Source organism: Paralichthys olivaceus, chromosome 6, assembly GCF_024713975.1.
Source record: "Paralichthys olivaceus isolate ysfri-2021 chromosome 6, ASM2471397v2, whole genome shotgun sequence".
Lineage (NCBI taxonomy): Eukaryota > Metazoa > Chordata > Actinopteri > Pleuronectiformes > Paralichthyidae > Paralichthys > Paralichthys olivaceus.
Window position 1 is genome coordinate 18,776,281 of NC_091098.1, and position 20,475 is coordinate 18,796,755.

At 41.2% G+C, this 20,475-nt stretch overlaps 2 protein-coding genes across 5 annotated transcripts in view; one reads left to right on the plus strand and one right to left on the minus strand.

Annotated features, from left to right (window-relative positions):
• Positions 1 to 5,621, plus strand: part of zbtb46 (zinc finger and BTB domain containing 46) — a 60,044-nt gene extending 54,423 nt beyond the window's left edge. For all 3 annotated transcript variants that reach the window (XM_069526935.1, XM_069526934.1, XM_069526936.1), the window contains 2 exons: positions 813 to 988; positions 1,089 to 5,621. In XM_069526935.1, the coding sequence (XP_069383036.1) occupies positions 813 to 988; positions 1,089 to 1,529 (617 nt within the window). In that variant the 3' untranslated portion in view covers positions 1,530 to 5,621. The remainder of the gene's footprint in view (positions 1 to 812; positions 989 to 1,088) is intronic.
• Positions 5,622 to 5,809: 188 nt separating this feature from the next.
• Positions 5,810 to 20,475, minus strand: part of slc2a4rg (SLC2A4 regulator) — a 44,472-nt gene continuing 29,806 nt past the window's right edge. The window contains exons 4-9 of one of the 2 annotated variants that reach the window (XM_020096192.2): positions 19,712 to 19,950; positions 16,765 to 16,865; positions 14,495 to 14,768; positions 13,503 to 13,643; positions 12,462 to 12,589; positions 5,810 to 11,615 (exon numbers count right to left, since the gene is read on the minus strand). In XM_020096192.2, the coding sequence (XP_019951751.2) occupies positions 11,504 to 11,615; positions 12,462 to 12,589; positions 13,503 to 13,643; positions 14,495 to 14,768; positions 16,765 to 16,865; positions 19,712 to 19,950 (995 nt within the window). In that variant the 3' untranslated portion in view covers positions 5,810 to 11,503. The remainder of the gene's footprint in view (positions 11,616 to 12,461; positions 12,590 to 13,502; positions 13,644 to 14,494; positions 14,769 to 16,764; positions 16,866 to 19,711; positions 19,951 to 20,475) is intronic. The other variant, XM_020096193.2, reaches the window with a different exon arrangement.

The window sequence follows — 20,475 nt, forward strand, 5'->3', positions numbered from 1 at the left end:
ACAGAAGTCGATTTGCCGACGGAGGTAATTATATCATATTATTTCACTCATAGCGCAACTTGACCCTTAACTGTGTGTTTGACTCCATCCTTTACGTACAGTGAATGTGCACCGTGTGTGTTGTGCTTGTGTGCGCATAGATTCAAACCCCTGATCTTTCATGGTTATATACTGTATGCCTTGACTGTGAAGCTTCTCATTGGCTTCACACACACACACACACACACACACACACACACACACACACACACACACAATCTGCTTACTTGGATGCCCTTCACCTAGCTTAACTACCATTTAAGTCTAGACCTTGAGATAATTGGCTTAACAGACCTCTACACAAGGCTGGGACATGGTATTAACGTTATTTCTTTTTTTTAATATTAAGGTGAATTTTCCCTTTTTGTGTGTGTGTGTGAGAGCGCTTTTATTTCCCAACCTTCAAACTTCATGTCATCGTCTGTGTTTGTCTTTCTGTCTGTGTTTTCGCTGTCCATAGCTGAGACCTTCGAGAGCAATGGAGGCAGACCGACTGTTGTGTTGTGTGTTTATAGTATCTCTTTGCCTTTATTGCTTTAGCATGGAGGAAGAGCTGTTGCCAGGGCAACTGTAGCTTTGACTGGGATTGGGGTGGCCATGGGAATTGATGGTACATTTCTAGACCATGCTGCTAATTAAATGTAATAACTGAGAAGTGACGTCTCGGTTTATTCAAACGAGCTTCACTCAACAATAATTTTTTCTTTCTTTCTCTCTCTCTGTCTCTTTTATCTCCTCCATCCCTCCCTCCCTCCCTCTCTCTGTCCCTACAGTGAATGACTTCACGGTGATCCGTAAAAAGTTCAAGTGCCCCTACTGCAGCTTCTCTGCTATGCACCAGTGCATCCTAAAGAGGCACATGCGCTCACACACTGGTGAGAGGCCCTACCCCTGTGAAATCTGTGGCAAGAAGTTCACCAGGAGGGAGCACATGAAGAGGCACACGCTGGTGAGGGGGCGCGTACCATCACCGGAAGGGGGCAGTAAATTACACCTTATCCAAAGTGTAAATGAGTAATTGTTTAAAATGATGTTTTTCTGTCTAACAGGTCCACAGCAAAGACAAGAAGTATGTATGTAAAGTTTGCAGCCGGGTCTTTATGTCAGCAGCAAGTGTCGGAATCAAACATGGCTCCCGTCGTCATGGCGTCTGCGCCGACTGCTCTGGCCGGGGCATGGCTGCCCTGCTGGACCACAATGGGGAGGTGGGTGGAGACATTTCCCCTGAGGAGGAGCTGTATCCCGGGGATCGCTTCCACGACGACCAGGCGGAGTGCGATGGTGACGGGGAGGGGGAGGAGGAGATGCTGGTGGAAGGGGATGGCGAGATGATGGGAGAAGGGGAGGAGGAGGCGGTGAAGTGGAAGGACTCAGGGATGAGCGCCGAGGCACACGGAGCACTGGACAATGAGAAGGAGGAGAGCGACTCCTCGGCACAGGAGGGCGAGCAGCAGAACGGGACTGATCGGGACTTCACCTGGATCTCCTAGAACCCGTCCGGCTCCTGTTCGTGGCCTCGTCAGACCAATCTCCGAAGATCTCCTGCGATCTGCTGGGCAGACATCACTGCTCTCTTTACCCATTCGTCCCACCGTGGGCAGGCCTTCCTTTGAACGGAAATGCTGTAGGGTGATGCGCGACAATGATCTAAAACCATTATGAGTGGCACACTCACACACACACACACACACACACACACACACACACACACACACACACACACACACACACACACACACACACACACACACACACACACACACACACACTTAGGCTATTCTCAACCTTGGCTGCCATAGTAGAGGGAGAGTGGTGAAGAGATGGCTCAAGGCTTTTTCTGCTTACCTCCTTTACTTCTGATGCAGTGTTTAGTTTTTTGTGTGTGTTCCTTTCTTTCTTGAGGGTTCAGGCCAGAGTCCAGTAAGTTTTCTACTTCGTCACAGCAGGAATCAATGAGGACGCTGCCAAGGACATGGCCGACGTTGGACTGTAACTTTGTATGTTTGCCATCACAATCACCATGGAAACCAAGGATCACTGACAGTGTAGGGATACAGCCAGGAGGAGGATGAGGAGGGGGGGTCCCACCTTGGCTGATATGTTTCTAGGGGAAAGTGTCTCTCTCTCTCTCTGCGACGGAAGGGAGAGTGTGAATCTATTGCAAAGCTTCGTGTGTCAGAGGACGGGGCGGCCCGCTGGCACAGTGATGCAGAGTCCTACTGCCACAGACTTGCACTTTAACGACAACTGACTCCTATCAAAGCCCTGAACCCGTGGTTTACATTTTTGATCAGATCTTTACTTACCTAAACAACTCGGTGACCGCACCTACCTTTAAGGATGTACTTCATGTCCTCTTGACTGTTATCACGATATCGAGATCACTGAATCTTTGTGCAGATTGCTGTTTATATATAGCCTATGCCTTTCGGTGGGGTCCTTAATCTTTTCTTCACTTGAGTTTACCACCACGGTTTCTATCGATTCATTCCAACAAGAACTTTGACGAAATGTACATACAGATTTTTTTTTTGAGGGGGGTGTTTAAAACAAGGGAGTGAAGTGTGTGTGTGAGACAGAGAGAGACTGAAACAGAGTTTTACAGAGTTTTAAACACGGTGCACATCAGTTTCTACTTCCCTGTTTGGAAACAAATTCAACCCAAGCACACAGTGGATCCACGCCACCGACACCATGAGCTCTTTCCGTCTCTCTCGCCGTCTCCGGCTCAAGTTTCTCTCACACTGACGATCGGACCTGAGAGCCTCGTCTCTCACCTAAAGAGGAGCTGCCTTTCTTTCTCTGATTTTGTTTTTTCCCTCTTACCTTTCCCTTGCTCATGTAATTCCAGATTCTGAACACACAGATTATGCAGACTCTTTAACTTTCTTTTGGTGATATATATATATATATATATATATATTTTTTTTTTTCTCTCCGGCTTTGTAAGGTTAAAAAGATGATGATCAAAACTTGTGCTTGAAAATTCAGAGTTTGATATTTGTAGAGATTGTAATATTAATTTGCTTTGTTTTAATGGCTATTTATTGAAAAACCCTGTTTGTGGATTCCTGATTCTTTTGAGAATTCCCTCCTCTCTCTCTCTCTCTCTCTCTCTCTCTCTCTCTCTCTCTCTCTGTGTTTGTGTGTCTGTGTGTGTTTGTGTGTGTGTGCGCGTGTGTGTGAACGACTGCCTGAGTATCCAAAATAGTCTATATTGATTTCTTAGGATTCATTCTATGTTTTCTGGCGAAGTTAATGACAATTCAAGTGAGGCAGATGACGTGTCTTATTATGATTATCAGAACTATGATTACTGTTGTTGATGTTACTATTATTAATTATTATTATTATTATTATTAAGTGCTGGATGCTAAGCTTTACTGTGTGTTCCTTTTTTGATATTTTATATCTTGTATAAGGAAAAAGAAGCTTTTATACTTTGCCTTGTTGTGGACAGCAAGCCATGGGGCTTTTATCAACCTTTTATTGTGCCAGTTTACGCTTTTCCTGTCGTATTTGCTTTTTCTTTGATTTCAACCGGGGGGGGGGCGTCACCGTCAAACTTCTCTGTTAGATATTGATTGAAACATATATTCCGCACAAGCTTTTTTTGCATCACTAATGTACACTAATTGATTAATATCGAACCAAAACCGATCTAGTACCTTGTAAACATGAAGTGCTTTTGTTTCGCGGTCTGTGTGTGCAGGTGCTTTTTGATTTATTGTTGTGGTTAACAGTTTCGTTGTTGGGTTGTTTTTTTTATTATTATTATTATTATTTTTGAACCTGTCACTATTTGTCACAGTTTGAAAATGTGCACATGTTATGGTATTATTGTGAAAATGAAGGGCTGCGTGAAAGGACCGGCTAGCTTTTGAAGACTGCATCTTAAAACCAAGCAGACTTTTAGTTTATTTTCTTGGTTCTACTGTCTCTCGCCTTCACATGGACACAATCAAGTAGAAATGCAGCATGCAGACAACAGTGCCGAGTCTACGTGCTGTGTTTCTGTTGTGTGCTGGCGTTTTACTGACTCCACACTTGTTCATTTGCATAAAGGGAAAGTAACTCTGGGAAACATGTTGTTGCCAGTGCTGGTTGTACACACACACACACACACACACACACACACACACACACACACACACACACACACACACACACACAGGCATCCCTGCTACAGGTGCCATGGACTGCACTTCCCATCAACCCCCACTGAGAAAATCAGTACAATGCGATTTGTGATGCTTTCTTCATGTCATGGCGATGTCCTTTTATTTGATTGGTGTTATTTATTGGATTTTTTTTGGTTGTTTTTGTGTTTGACCCATTTTCGTAGTACTTTTCCAAAATGATAAAAGAAGAAAGACAATGGGGTAGGATTTCTATGAATGTTAATGTTGGGTGTGGAAGGAGCCCATGATCAGCAACAAATCTCTGTCCTGTGGTTCTGTTGAGGCCACTGGGAGACGTCTGGATGTATGTATGACTCCCCACCCCCCCCCCCACCCCGTTCCTGCGCTCTTCTCACAACCTGTACCGTATTTCTTCTTCCTCATACCGGGTTGTACTTCAGGAAAACGTCTGCCATCAACCCCTCAATATGTGCCTCAATGACATTTCACCTGTGTGCTTGTTGTGAGAGTGCTTGCTCCTTGACTATCTGTGTCGACGGAAAGAGATTACCGAGACGTGACTGATCATATTAGAGGCGCGAAAAACCGTTTTTTGAGGATGAAACTTCGACGAGACAAATCATGATGGCCGACTAAGATTCTCCTTCCCGCCGCGTGTTGATGACCTTCTGTGCCCTGATTCTGTGGTCTTAACTGCATGCCTGTGTTCATTTTTGTCATACCAAAGCGACGTCTTCGGCATCTGCACACAACTGTCTCATTCCACATGATGCAAAACTGGAACTGTTTGCTCTACTGCAGATGAATATGGGTATTCTTAGACGTGTACAAATTGCAATCCTCATTTAGCCTGTATAGCTTGATTCACATGTGCAAATCATGAAGCCATAGATATGGGTATATCTATATTATACTATATTTCAAAATTTGGCGCTTTTTACTTTAGATTTTGTTCTTCTACTAAGAGTGATGTGTGTATACCTTCATATATATGAATTTATATTACTATTATATATTATTTATTTTCCCCTCGAGTTTTAGAGGGTCTTTAATTTGTAAAAGTTTGCCCTTGCAGCTTGAGGTTTGTTTATTTTCATTGGGAATATTGTTCAATATGATACTGACTTTATATTGATGATTATCATAAACCTGTGTTTGTAACAAAATGTGTTAAATAATCAACAAAAAAAAGCCTGTCCTGTTTTTACACCCGTTTTGTTTCGGGCAGATTTAAGTGCTCTTGTGCAAATATTTTTCGGTTGATAGTACTGATCACAAAAACATTTTTACCATGAGCCTCCTGTTTTGATGTTGGGGCAGGCCCAGTGGCCATGCAAGCCTCTTTCTAACTTCATGTTTAGTGGAAGAATTAGCTTGAATATTATTTGCAAAAACCAATCAGTCTCAATAAATTTTGAAATTGCTGCTGTAAAGAAGTGACCGACGTGTGCCGTGCCTTTTTGTGTTATTAGCAACTGCTGTCCACAAGGGGTCAGAATAGACAAGTCAAATAAAGAAGACACAGGGATGAACATGCTAACATCACCACATGTGATACTTTATTATAAACTACTCTCCTGAAGTGATTAACATATTAAATAAATAAAAAAATTAGTGGGACACCAGTCTTTTCTTCCATTCAGATTTATTTTCTTTCTGTCACATTATATCACATAGATCACATTATCAGCATCATACATGGTCATCCATCTTTTCAAGCACTAGTCACAGGCTTGACATTCACACAAATACTCTTTGAGTGCACCACTCCTCAGAAAGTGCTTCCTCCGTGTGTGTGGGACTCTGCTGATGAAGACCAGAGGCGGAGCCCACACACAGGAGGAATCTCACCCTCCAGTGATGACCCAAGCCTGACGTAGTGTTTCCCTCAAAATATGCGCCGTGCATGTGTGGGTGTCGGTCAGCAATGAGCATGTTTGCATTTAGAGGAAAACAAGCTAAATCAGCCCTGGGTTATCAGTTCCTGAAAGGGGACATCTAACACATAAAAACCCTTCAGTGTTCTTTCTCCTAACACAAAAACAAACGGGAAAGAAATGAGCGATGCTAGACATGCAAAACAACCTCAAACTCAACCAGACAATCAATCGATCAATCAATCAATCAATAAGAAAACGAGGCAACAAAAGCAAAAAAAAAAAGAGTCTGTTTTAACACCAGCCAGTGTGCGGCTCAGTAAAAACACAACGGGGAAAAAATGGTCATCCAAAGAGATGTGACAGACAGAGTGTAAAAGCCTGGACAAACGATAAAAGCACAGTAGAAGAAGCCGAAAAACTGAGTGGAGCTGCCATTGCAATGCATTACATTTGATTTGGAAGGAGATCTATTGGCTTTGCTGCTGCTGGTTTACACACAAATGAAAACTGACATTCAAGAAAGCAGCACACAAATTTTTGACATATTTGGAAAATACGAAGGCTTTTTTTTAATGCACATTTCAAGGGTTTAGTTTAGCTTAATATACTGGGTAAAGGCTTAGGTGGGACCACAGTAAAGCTGGAGAGCACACGAACAGGAAATGGAAAAGGACAAGGTGATTAATGAATAATCACTGTAGTGAGTAAGGAAATGGGAAGGATATGTCCAGTAGGAAACGAATGGAAAACACTAAAAGCGTGCCATCTGTTGGAATGTGCAGGGCAGGATACAGGTTCCCGCAAGGTTAAAAAACTTTTCATCATGACCAAAAAAAGGGCGAAGGTTATCCTGCCTGTCAACACCTTAACGTCACAACCACAAACAACATCCACGATAACCACACATTCCAAAACAAATTCTACATGGCAGGGAGAAAAGACAAAAAATAGACGAAACAGCAACAGTGTGAGCGAGTCGCCCGGATGTCACCAGAACAGCTCAAGTTAGTTCTTGTTCCATTATAAAGCACATTATTACAGAGTGAGATAGTAAAGCAATACTGCATGGTTGTGTTATGATCTAGCAGTGTGGCGACAGCTGTCTGTGGGTGTTAAAGGTTTGGATGCAAAAAATCTGGACGCGCTACTGGTTCTCTACAGGCAGTACATAACAAGCCAACAAATATATCAACAAAAAAAAAGACTTTTCTTTTTGTAGGTTTTACATTCAACAGGTTTTGTTTTTCTCCCCTTTGCCTCTAAGCTACAATATACATTGATTCATTACGTGTTATGTTCACTATAGCTTCTCAATTGACTCTTTAAAAAATGAAAGAAAAATATTCTGAGCAACTGCACTGTAAAAAAAAAAGTTTCCTTTTCATATAAGAGATACAACAACAAAGAAAACAACAATATATGAAAAAAGCCTCACGGTTCTCTTTTGTTGCATATGTACAAGATAGCCCTGAAACAGCAAAATCCATCAATATCGTCACTGCGCGTCTCACGTCTGATTTCTTTCCACTGTCAATCTCCAGTTTCTCTGCACGCCCATGACGTCAGCTTTTCATCTCCACCTCTCGCTTTCTACAGGAAGGATTTCATTTGTTGATCTATTTTGCAGAAATCCACCAATAACGTTCTCTTGTTGCTTGTACCCAGAGTTCTCTCTGGCTACGATGACCCCTAGTCCTAGCCAAGCCGGGCTCTTAAGGATGCAGCCTGGGCCTTTATCGCCACTGGCCAGTTTAGTGCATCTTTTTAAAAGGCGGAGCGGTGCCAACAAGCACAGGAACCTGTCAGTGGATCATGTGCCAACAGTCCAATTCACTGCTGGCATAGGCATCGGCCTCTGACCCTGCTGGTGGAATCTAAAAGTGCTTACACTGAGGATGGAGAGGGAGCTGATGGGCTGCATTTGACACTCGATATTTGACCAAACTAGAGATAACAGAATTAAAAGTGATATCCAGCACTAACAGTTTCTACCTCAGCTCAGTAAAATGTAAAGAAGCATGAACCTGTTTTTTTCTTTTTCTGTTTTTTGTTTAAGTAAAGGAAGCACAAAGAGGAGCTTTATGGATAAAAAGTGTGTGTGTGTGTGTAATATGAAAGAAACTACAGGCGATAAAACGCTGTTAAGCATCTGTTACCAAGACGATAATGTGTAGCTACCGAATGAGACCGGTGTTTTCCCATCACTGAGACAAGGCAGGTGCTGCTCTCGGCCCTTGGCACTCCTCCAAGGAAAGGCAAAGTGACCGACTACCTAAGTACCACACTGTACTTCCCAGTACCACACTTCCACGACTGCCAGCACCACAATGTTTAGTGCGATAAATCCGACACAGAGAGCAAGACATCAACTGTCGAACTGATAATGGGGGGGCCCCCGACAATAAAAGGTACAGAGACCCCATTCCCTGATACCCCATTTTACTCCATCGGGCAGTGACGACACACCCCTCCCAACCCCCCTCGAAAATAAACTTCAAAAATGTTTGTATATAAAATGTCCATGTATAAAAACATGTCTTTGCGCAGTGCAACATAGTGCAATTTCATCAGGTCAGTATACCTTTTCCTTTTAATGTTCTTTTCATTGGCACTTTGTGAAGTTTCTGACCGGAAGAGGCCTCCCAAGAGAGAGAGAGGGGGGGAGGCCTAGCTTATCTGGGACACCACTGGAATAAACACTTTACAGGCAGGATTGGTAATTTTAAAAACGTCACGCTGGTTTTACAACAGGAACTGAAGGACATATTAATAACTACTTTTTCTCACAGCAATCAAACGTGTGCTTCATGTGTTTTCTTTTTGCTCATTGACATCGAGCCGGCAATGAACAATCAGCCATCTGCTCCTCGTCCTTCGTGGAGAGATTGTAACTGGTCAACTACGATCAGGTGGCGTTAGCCGACAGCTTGAGTGACCCTGTGGCGGCAGAGGACAGTGCAGGTGTTTCTATGGCGACAGATGTGTGAGGTCGCACTGATTCTAAGTACGCTTGAAGTTGGCCTGCTTTAACAGGGATGGACAGGCACTCTTTATGTCTCTGCGTGTGTGTAACATACGTTGCTATGGTGACTAGGTACGGTCAATGTCAGGAGCACTTAGAGAGTAGAGGACGCACAGCAGAATCTACATTCAAAACGCTGCTGACAAACACGCAAAGAGTGAATCTCTTCAAAAATATACATCTACTGTCCCGACTCTGCCTCCAGATCAGTAAAATGCCTGATAAAGGTTAAATTTGTTTTTTTTGTGGGTCTAAGGATAGAGGCTGTCACACGTTGTACACTGTGAAGTACTTTGAGGCAAATTTGTGATTTTGGGGCTACATAAATATATAAGTTAGCTTTAGTGTATGGGCTATGAGAAACAAGCTTATTAAAATCTTGAGTGCAACTCGGAAGATCATCCACAACTAATGAGGGGTAACGTGAAAAAGTTCAGCTCTTGTAGGAATTTCTCTACATGGGAATTACTTAAATTATGGCTTCTGATGTGGGGCTCTGTCTTCTACTTTCATCATTATTATTATGTTTTTCATAAATGTCCTTAGGTCAATTACACGTGTTTCACCCTGCAGGTGCACAGTTTGAGTTGGGTAATGACTAGTTGACTTGTGTCACAGTATTGGACAAATATCTCTAAATATTGTAAGATCACTGCTGTCTTTGTTTTGTTTTATATCTTGGACAGCTGATACAGATGCAAAGCAACAAACAATTAGGGTTTAAATTTAAAGGATGACATTTTCTAAGAATGGCCGATGGAAATTGTTTAAAAAAAGGGATATATTAAATTTTACATTACTATGACAATTTCTAACTAACTATAAATCTACCACCTGTATTTTATCTAAAGTTTGAAACATGGCCAGCTACTATTTACTATAAGAGACCTATTCTAAAAAAGTAAGACTCCACTTTGGTACAACATTTTAAAACTTTTGCTACACTTGAATCAGTCTACAGTCGTCTACCAACACCTCTGCTCTGCACTCAACTTGATTAGATCCTTACTTTTTTAATTTTAAATGTCAGACCAGAGTGAAAGATCATTTTAAAAAGATTAAACATCTAGAAACACAAGGGGAAAAGTCTTGATTCCTATGAAGATAACTTGGGGAATCTACAAATATCTTAATGCTGGTTAATTATATTTATTCCAACTACTACAGATTGCGTAACCTCTCCATTGAAAACTGTAACAAATGATTAAGAAGACCTGACTTATTATCAGGTAGTGATTGTTGGGTTACAATCTCTGTTATTTACCGACATACACAATTTACACCAGTCAGACTATAAGTTAGTTTCAAAGGGCAGTTATCATTCATGTATCATTCACTGTGGTAAACAATCTCTTTGAGAACATCAACTGTCAGTAAATGACAACCACAAAGCAAGAAATACAATATTAAATGCTGTAATCCTGCTGATTGCACAGTGCAACTGCTCGTTGCTTCAAGAACTCATCGCTGAAAATAAACTCTATATAAGAAATAGATATCCGCTCTCTCTACTGCAGTTACAGTGATACTCCAAAAGATGACTCATTTCTTCAAGGAGCATATCTCTAGGGCAAAATTATAGTAAAGGAGAGCGGGACATATATTTCATGTATTGTGTACATCTCTAGAAAATATTTTTGGAAAGTCAAGGGGAAACTCTGTACCACTTGGTGTGAGTTTTTTGTGCATTTTTTGCTAAATTCATATAAGTGTCGCTGGCTGTACTGAATTTAATTGGTTGTTCAGATATTGAATGAGCATACAGTCAATACACAGTACGACTGCAGAAGACAGTGATGTTGGATTTGGTATTGAGCTTACACCTACGCTGTTGGTTGTAAGTGAACCGGCGTCTTGCCTTTGGTAGGTTTGAAGTCCCTTAAACAGTGATAATTCGAAACAAATATGCTACAGAGGTCTTACCAAGTAAATCTGGTTAACCCTTGAACCTCCGAAAAGAGTCATGATCCACCCCCAAAAAGTAGCTTACAAGATGCTCTTGTAATGGACAACAGAGTATTCCAAAAAGCTTATCTGAAGTCTTTAAACATTGCCTTGAGTTGAGACTGTGAAAAATGTGATAAAAATCAAATCAGACGGTTCAGAATCCAATTTAAAAATCTGTTATTAATTATTCATCTTTAGAGTGAAAATATCTCAGACATAGAAAAAGTCTCCAAACCTACATAAAGTTCTTTTTTCTTGCTGATTTTTTTTTATTAACCCACCGGTTTTGTTTTCTCTTTGTGTTTGGAATCGGAAAGAGAAAGAGAAGGCGAAGCTCCAGCTGGGCTGGAGGAAGCAGCGCTGAGAGCTCTGTCGTGAAGAAATCTCCCCTTGTCTCCTCAGTGGAAGAGTCCACCTCGCCATCGCTCTGAGTGAGGAAGAGCTCATCTCACAGAGGCGGGAAGGGGACTGGATTAGTCGGTGAATCTCTGACAGGCTTTTTTCCAGCGACAGGCTGTGCACCACATGTCTCTTTTCTCCATGCCGTACACCTTTCGGCACTTCTTTGCCTCCCCACGGGGTTTCCTTGGTAACAGCAGATGTGACAGCATAAGGACATGCACACAGAAATCCAGGCACCCACACAGGCAAAACAAAAACATGCACATATGTACAATGTGATCTGTGGGACCTAAATGTGTCCATGAGCATGGAGGTGCATTTCCCATCAACAATTAAAAACAAATGAGAAGGAATTTATGATTTATATAATCTTCTGCTCAAAGGTTCAGGACAATGTATAATAATGTAACCTAGACTAAGGAAGGGATGAAACAGCTACATGTTCACAGTTAAATTCCCCACAGTTTGTATTTTGATTTCAATAATCATTAAAATCATTTTTGCTGGCTGCACTTTAAAAAGTTAATGTTAAATCCTACAGTTACCCTACGAGGACTAAGTCTGAAATTTGGTTGCATTTTGGATAATATAAGAGTGCTGCGGGACACTTGATTCAAGATGGTCTCTTGTCTGCCGAACTTAGTTAACTAAGATAATATTGAGCTCAATGCAAGATGTGGTGACTTCAGACAAAATGTCCTGGCTTGTCTGTCAAAGCTTTTCAGTAACCTAAACAAAAGCTTTCAGTGTTAACTACACTTACACGTTATTGTGTTGCTGTATGTTGTGTGTCTGCAGACTCAATTCAAACATTGTTCACGAATCTACATAACTCATTTTAGTCTATCAACGTATTTTGTTGAATTGCTTGTAAAAGTTTCCCAGCAGGAGAAATAATGTCACTTTGTTCCTGTAATCACCATCATCATCTCACTAACTCATTTGTATTAATATAAATTATGTATGGGGACATAATCAAATGCAACACAGATGATGGACTGTGTATGTGAGAAAACAGCTGCTACATACCTGGTTCCTGGTATCGACTTAGCTGGAGGTGTTACTAAAGCATGGTTCTTAATAACAGTGGTGTGTGTGTTGGCTGCCGGCTGCCGCTTTTCCCCGATGCTGACAGTTCGGACATGGGTCACAGGCCCCTGCCAGAGAGAGAAGACATGAGTGCCGCACCCAATATTCAAAAATCTTCGCTTAAATTTTCTGAGTACATGAGTTTTAGTACTTTTCTCAAGTAAATGAAGGAAACAAGTGGCGCTCTGTACTGTGCAACATCATAAAGCTTCCCATCATCAACAGAAAGACAAAAGTAACACACACAGTTCCATGCATGACTTGCATTGCTGTTGTTATGACAAAAATTACTTAAAATGGCACACCATGAGCTGGCGGCTCTATCTTACTCACCTTCCTGTTACCACAGTTCAAAATCATTTCATCCAAAATTCATCTGTACGTCTTGATCGACAACCAGAGAGTATAACACACGTTTTTGTGTCCCTGCAGTGAATGGCTGTAAGTTTTATTATTGATTTCAAGAACCTTTTATTGGATTGTAAATCTTTAAACAGTTCTGGGCCTGAGTACGTCTGATGCAATTTTAAGATACAGTATGTGCCTCCAACACCTCCCAGGACCTCTGAGTGACTCCTGGGGGGTCCTGGAGCTCAGACTCCTGTTCACAGACTTGCTGCCTTCAATGGTTTGCAACAGACACGGAGGTTAATGTTTTTGATGCATGTGCTTTTTATTTGTGACTTGTTTTAATTTCATAATTTTAAGTCTTATATGCATAGCACTGAGACACATCAAGTATAACGTTGCGAATGTTGCATTACATTGCATGCAAATCAGATTTTATTTAAATGACCGTTAAATGCATCTTTGGATGAATTCTGCTACTGGTGCCTTTCTTTATAATAAAGATGATGGTACAGTCAAGCAGGGGGGGTGAAAAACCAGAGCGACAAACAGCTTAAATAGCCACAAGTGGAGAAACAGCAGGAGCGTAGTTAAAGATTCAGATAAAAAGGCGTGAGACAAAGCCTCACTCACCGGGGTGCCTTTGAAAATGACAGGAGGGGACTGCCACGACACACTGATGCCATTCTCAATCCCAGTTCCAGGCCGGGTCCCATTACCACTGTCTAACCCTGCCAGCTCGGGACCCACTGGGATACTCACTGGAGCAGTGGCCTGGAACATGGTCACCCCATCACAGCCAGGAGAGGACATGACAGAAACAAGGACAGACAGGAAACGTGCAGAATGTAACAGACAGAAGGAGGGTACAGAAAACAGAGATCACATAATTAGCGTGGGGGCGTATTTCTCCACTTTTTTGAATCTAAAACTAAGACAATTTTAGACTTTTACAATAATAGTTTAGTTTACGAATCCTGGCAGGTTCTGTACAATATGCCACAAAACAGCTTCTACGTCAACATTAAGTATAGCAGAGAAAACAAGTTTGGCAGTGTTGAAAAGAAGAGCATGAGTATAAGCAATCCAGAGAAAATGAAACATGAGAAGCTGTTGCACTGCATATGCATTGACGTCAGTGTACTTTTACATTGTGTCTGGTGTTGTCATGGCAACTAAAACTTCAATACAACCTTGGTCCGCTGCAAAGGACTGAATTCAATATTGAATATTATAAAGATTTATACTTTGACCAAATATTTTCTTTCAGCTGAAAGCATTTCATTTTTGTTTACCTCCAAGGATGTAAAAGTAAGCAACACACATGAATTGTTAACCGTTAGAAGAGCAGAAAGTAAAATGAGCGAAGGAAGGGGAAGGGGAAGGATAACCAAAGCTGTACAGCAGTACACATTAAGTGTTTCCAGCAGGAATTTAAGCCACATGACTACAAGTTTTCAGGCTTAAAAATATTGAGACTTAATTCTTCATGTCAACTTTTGTTATTATTTGAAACCTCAGTAAGGAAGGGGTCAATTTTAAGCTTGTTGCTTTTATTGCCACACTGATAATTGAAGATTCGCAGTAGAAATTACATTTATTTGGTTTGTGTGTGTGTGTGTCACCTGGTAGGCGTGGTCAGTGCGGATGTGGCAGAGCGTGGAGGGAGCTGATGTGCTGAGCAGTGTTGGGACGTGGCTCTGCGAACCATACATGTTGATGTGTTCGGAGTGAGGGACATCGGTGAGCGGTGGTGGGAAGGCGGGCGGAGGACCGGCCGTGGTGGGCGAGGTGGGTGTGAGGCTGGACAGGCCCTCTGTTAGGCTGTCCATGTTGACCTCGATCTCTGAGTAGTAAAAGTCCTCCTCTCCGTCGCTGTAGTCGGAGTCGCTGTTTCGCCTGCAGGAGCCAAACAGCAACAACTAAAAAACTTAACTTAACTTAAGATTGTTGAATTTCAGTCCCATCTTAGAGTTGATCTTGAAATTGTGGTCAAGGAACACGTGGCCAATTAAACTATTACGCTCTCTTCTTGTAATTGTACTTGCTAATTACTCTGACCACAGCATTTTTATTGGTGCATTCGGTTGAATACTCATTTTACTTTTCCATAACTTTTCAACATCTCGCTGTTCAACTTCCTTGAATACAGGTACTGTATATCTTAAGAGCTTAGACATCATTTTTCCCTTTTACTTCAGATCTATCAGTTTGGATGCCAGAAAATGAGAAGCATTTACTTCCTTTATGTATCTGAAATAATTACATTCACTTCTATGTGATCCGCAGCCATTAATTTGGTGGCTGGGGTCCATGATCTCAAATAGACGCTCCTCTGAGGTGCATTAGCCTTTAAGACTGTTGCCTGTGCAGTAGGTTTGTTAATGATTTAGGCCTGTGATATATTACCACTGCTGTCTAGCATAATATTTTATCTGACGTTACCCTGGATATTGAGTAGGAAACAGTTCTGTAAAATACTTATAAATATTTATTCCACTTCACAATATTTCAGGTGTATAAAGTGTATTATGGATGGCTTGAATAAATGTCCACTTTGAAAAATGGCTCTAGACTTGTTATTATTTTAGAAAGAAAACTTGACTTTATCATTAATAACTAAGTTTGCCCAGAGCAACTAATAAAGCTTCCTTCATACCAAAGAATTTGCCCACTTTGCACATGTTTATTTTATAATAAACTGTTAACATGAAGAGAGGAAGAGCATAATCTTTGCATTGGGTCATGGGATCATGGTGCTCATGAAAGACACCCATGTATTTTCCTCAGACGTTTTACTTAAGCACTACTGACCACTTTGTAAACCACAGCCACAACATTAAACCCAGTTATCATCATTACAGTACATTAACACTACAATAAACCCGGTAACTGGTTTTAATGCTGTGGCTGACTGATGGAGGCACAGCTGTCTGAAGCGCAGCTGTCTGTTATGTAACAGAAGAAAGGAGTTACTCTTCCCAACAGTAGGGGGCAGTGTAAAGCCAGTGTGCTGCAGCGCTCCTCAGACAAACAGGCTGCTGATGCAATGACAACTGTTGAGGGCAATTTCTGTGGTCGCTTGTTTCTTCAAAAACTGTTTAGTGTTTAACTAATGCACGGAAAAAAATAGGTCTCTCTCTGTCTGCATATAGTAATATATGAGCATAAACTATCATAATTTCAATCCAGTTAAAAACTTCCTGACAATAACAATTATACAAACTCAGTTATTGCTGCTTTAAATTTCACTGGGTGACATTTGTAATATTTTATTTTACATCTAGTGCAGTGCTGGGTAAAAGCAGGAAATGGTAACTGTGTTGATAAAAACCTCACAGTGTAAATTCAAATATGAAAAAATGTGCACATGTGTTTTCACTGGTAACACACAAGCTCTCACTTCATGTGGATGGCATCCAAGCTGTGACAGTCAGATGTGTGTCACTTTTCTTGTTGTACCACACAATCTGCATCAAAGAGTTTGACACTGGTACAGAGGAAGTACCATTTTACTTAACACCTTCACAGTGAATGTCTTTAATAAAGTGGGAAAAATAAGCCTTCAGTTCTATAAAATAAAAATCAGTGTCCACATTAGCAGAATTAACTCTGAATTTGAAGTATGATAACTAAAAACACATTGACTTTTAAATAATGATTAAATGAAGATGATCAATGAGGCTCATGAGTCACACATAATCACAGTAGTGATTAGTGTGTGACTAAGAAATCCGCTCAGACAAAAACTGTGGTTTAAACTATTTCAAATCCAACATCTGCTTTTTCAAACTTGTATAATACATTGATAAGATACGTCCCTGCATATGGGACTGTTGATATCCAAGACACACTCAGGGTGTGTTTGATTTTCTCTTGATGACTGGCTACTCACCCCAGGTGGACGGTGCGGATGTGTCGCTGGATCCCTGAGGAAGTGCTGAGGACCTTTTCACAGTTCTTCCACAAGCACTTGAACATCACCTTCATGGAGTTCTGAAAGACAAATTTCAAACCAATACGTTAGACAGTAGCTGATGTCGACTTCACAATCTGTGCATTTATGCTACAACATCTGTCTCTGGTTTAGCTCTTGGGATTTGAATGTTTTCTTCTTTCTTTAGTCAAAGATCGTCTGTCTCCTCGAACTAGTATTTTAAGGCAAACAGAGATTTACGCAGTTCGTGTTCTAATGTTCCTCTGTGTGGATCTGACTGGCAGACTGAATACAAAGGCCTTCGCAGGGGATTGAGTGCCACTCTACATGGGGCCAAACACTACACCTCATTAGAAAGCTAATAGAGCAGCAAGCCTATAAAAATAGAAAACAGATATCTGACAAGTTCAGACACATACAGCGCGAAAGAGAAATAGAAAAAAGACAGGGACTGAGAGGGGACAATAAAAATGCACCTTCCTCTGTCTACCTCACAGTACTTTCATGTTCACCTGCAGAATGATGGGCAAAATAAACGCACTGTTTTGACCTTCTCCTGCTGTCTGTGCAGGCTGTGGGATGAGGTGAAGACCTGTTGTACCATAAATAGGTGTGAGATACAGCTTGGGGGTGCCACCTTCATGTTTACAACAACATACATGTAAACACAGACACACAAGCACGTCTGTGACCTTTTTTTAACCTCCGATCATACGGGAAATAATTTAGAAATGTTATCATGTCTGATCTTCCTGAGATCATTTACACAAAAAAACAAGCATAACCCTCCATGCATTAAAAGCCAGAGAGTGGGTGTTCTTGTTTCAATTCATTTTCACGTCCTCATATCAGTGGCTGGCAGCTGTCCCGTGAGCAGGCAGGGACCTGCATCACTGCTAGTGAAAGGCAGTGGGTGTGTACTCTCATTACCTTTCAACAGCCTGCGGAGAAGGAAGGGCAAGAAACCGGGAGGGAGGGAGAGAGCAGGAGATATGGAAAGAGAAAAATAGATGAAGAGAAGTCGGAGGGGAACAGGTTTTTTTAATCAGTGGCTCTGTTTGTTCTCCTACGCTACTATTAATCTCAACTAATTTTCATTGACAATCACTCCCTTTCACTGAATGTGACACCAAGATGTTGTTTAAGTAGCTGAGCGGAGCTGGCCGCTCTCTGTCACGCTGTTTGAAACAACCTTCCTAATAAAAATTACACTGAAAAGCTAGTCGTTAATCCCACAAACAATCACAAAGCACTTAATTCCCTAAGCGTTTTTCTTGCATCTTAACACAGTTATAGTAAGACTGGTGATTGCAGAGTTTAATAATCCTCTTAACTCGCTGCCAGCTCAAATTCAAACAGTCTACAATTCAAGGGGCAGCTGCTCAGAGAAGTTTGAGACCTCTGGGGTTGGTGTCAGCTATATCACAGCACAAGGCGAGCGAGAGTACGCTCACATTTGAGCTGCTGTTGAACACAACCCATGTGTTTCTATTCCTCCCAGTGTCATCCCACTACTTCATTTCCTGTCTGCTTATCTATGCTACAGCATAGGTCTCTGGCAGCATCGTCCTCGGAGTCTTAGCGGTTTCATAAATTCTGCAGCTCAATAATCTTCACTGCTGCCCCTCGCCAGGGAGGCTGAATTGCAAACTCCCACAAACTGTGCAGTATATGAGTATCTCCTCTGTCACCATATGGCTGGAGGAAAGATTGAGATTCATTTTACCTCCTGTTACTAACTTGAGAATCAATTCTTCTCTCCTCTGACTGTCCTCGTTTTCATACATCCCTTGAAACCTTTTACACTTCCTGCAGAACATCCCTCCCCCGTCTGCCTCCTCTCCTTCATTCTTACTTAACCTTCCCACCTCTCCCCTTGAATGGGCTGAAAGGGAGAGAGAGAGCTTCTTAACAGTGAAGCGTTTCGGTGTTCTGGACTGTTGCTACAGTCAAAAAGAGAGAGGAGGAGGATTGAATGACACTGAACATAATCCATCACCCACACAAGTAGAGAGACGAGACGTACGTCAGAGGCTTGTAGAACTGAATGGTGCTTACATATTCCCAATGTTTCTGGTGCGTCTTTGCAAAGTCTGCCCCTGCAACTACAACTGCTCTACCGCTTATTAAAGTTACAGAAGCACATCAGAGTTATTTCTCTGCAATTGTGGACGTGTATTATGTCATTTTACGACACATTCTAAGTTGCATGTGGTTAAAAGGAGTTAACGACATCTAGGACAGCCATGATAACCCCAAAACCACAGAGAAACCGCGACATCAACTGTGAAAACGACTGTGGAGGCTTTAAGCTAAAATACACAATAAAAGTCCTTGAATCTTTAACCAAAACTATGAAATATGCAGCCACATCAATCAAAAGTCTAGTAATGCCTACAGATAACAGTGGAAGACTAAATCAGTCACAACTAGAAAGCTTTCCATCCAGTCATCAATTCAGTTTCATATATTGCACGTTCTAAACCTATAATTACCTCAGCCTAGGACAATATGTTTTCATCGCTATTTGTTTGTCTTTCCGGTAGTTAGCAGGATTTCACCAGAAATGACCGGACCGATTACCACAGAACTTGGTGGAAGGGTGTGGTATGGGTCAGGAACCCTTTAAATTTTGGTGTAGATCTGGATCACGGGATGGATCCAAAAATACTTTTTCACTTTTTTATTTTACATTATGAGAAAAAGATTTCAACATTATCCTCAATTTCTCAGAAAACAATACATGGATCTGGAGTATGGTCTATCTGTTGCAGATTGAAATAAAAAAAATCTCGATCTAGTGAATATAAATGATGTTTCATGAGGGGGCTGTTGGGCCTATATATATATATATATAATTTATTTATTTTTATATATATATATAAATATATATACACATCTTTACCTTTCGCTTCCGAGGTATGGGGTCCTCAAACATGAAGTGCGTGCTCTCTGTGTTATCCTCATTGACATCATCACCCTGGGATGAGAGCAGGAAGTTCTTGGTATTATCGTTGGAGAGAGGAGGGGACGGTGTGGAGGGCACCGATTGGTCGCTGGCATCCCAGCTCCAGTTGCCGCTGGTCGAACTGCTGTAGCTAGCTGATAGCACCTCTTTCCAAGCCCTGCTGGCTGCCTCTGGGACTGCAGATTAAAGAGAGCACACATTTAACTTCAGATCAACAGAAAGACTTAAAAAGCATCACTGCCCTACTTTAAAAGGCCTGAAATAGAAACAATACTGGCAAAAAATTTACTTTGGAAATGGGCATTAAAACCTCTAAGGAGCCCTGAACTATGACAGAAGGTTCAGTATTTACATTCAAATATATTTCATATATTACATGTAGTAGATACAGCAACAACATTTTTCATCAAGCTTAGCTGAGCTCAACTGATTAAACCAAACACAGCTTTAATTTCCCCAACAACGTTTGTAATCTACTATTTCTAGGCTTGGCCCACAAACCCTTTCTATACATTTGGCTTCTCAACAAATACAATAAAGATTAATCTATAAAACTTAATGACACTGTGGCAAAACATAAAATGTAAACTTTGACAAACTAATCCTCATTGGATTAAGTTATACCAAACCAATAACTATATCCTATATTTATGTAAGGATGTCAATCCCAGCTCAAATGAATATGTAGCATAGATCGATTT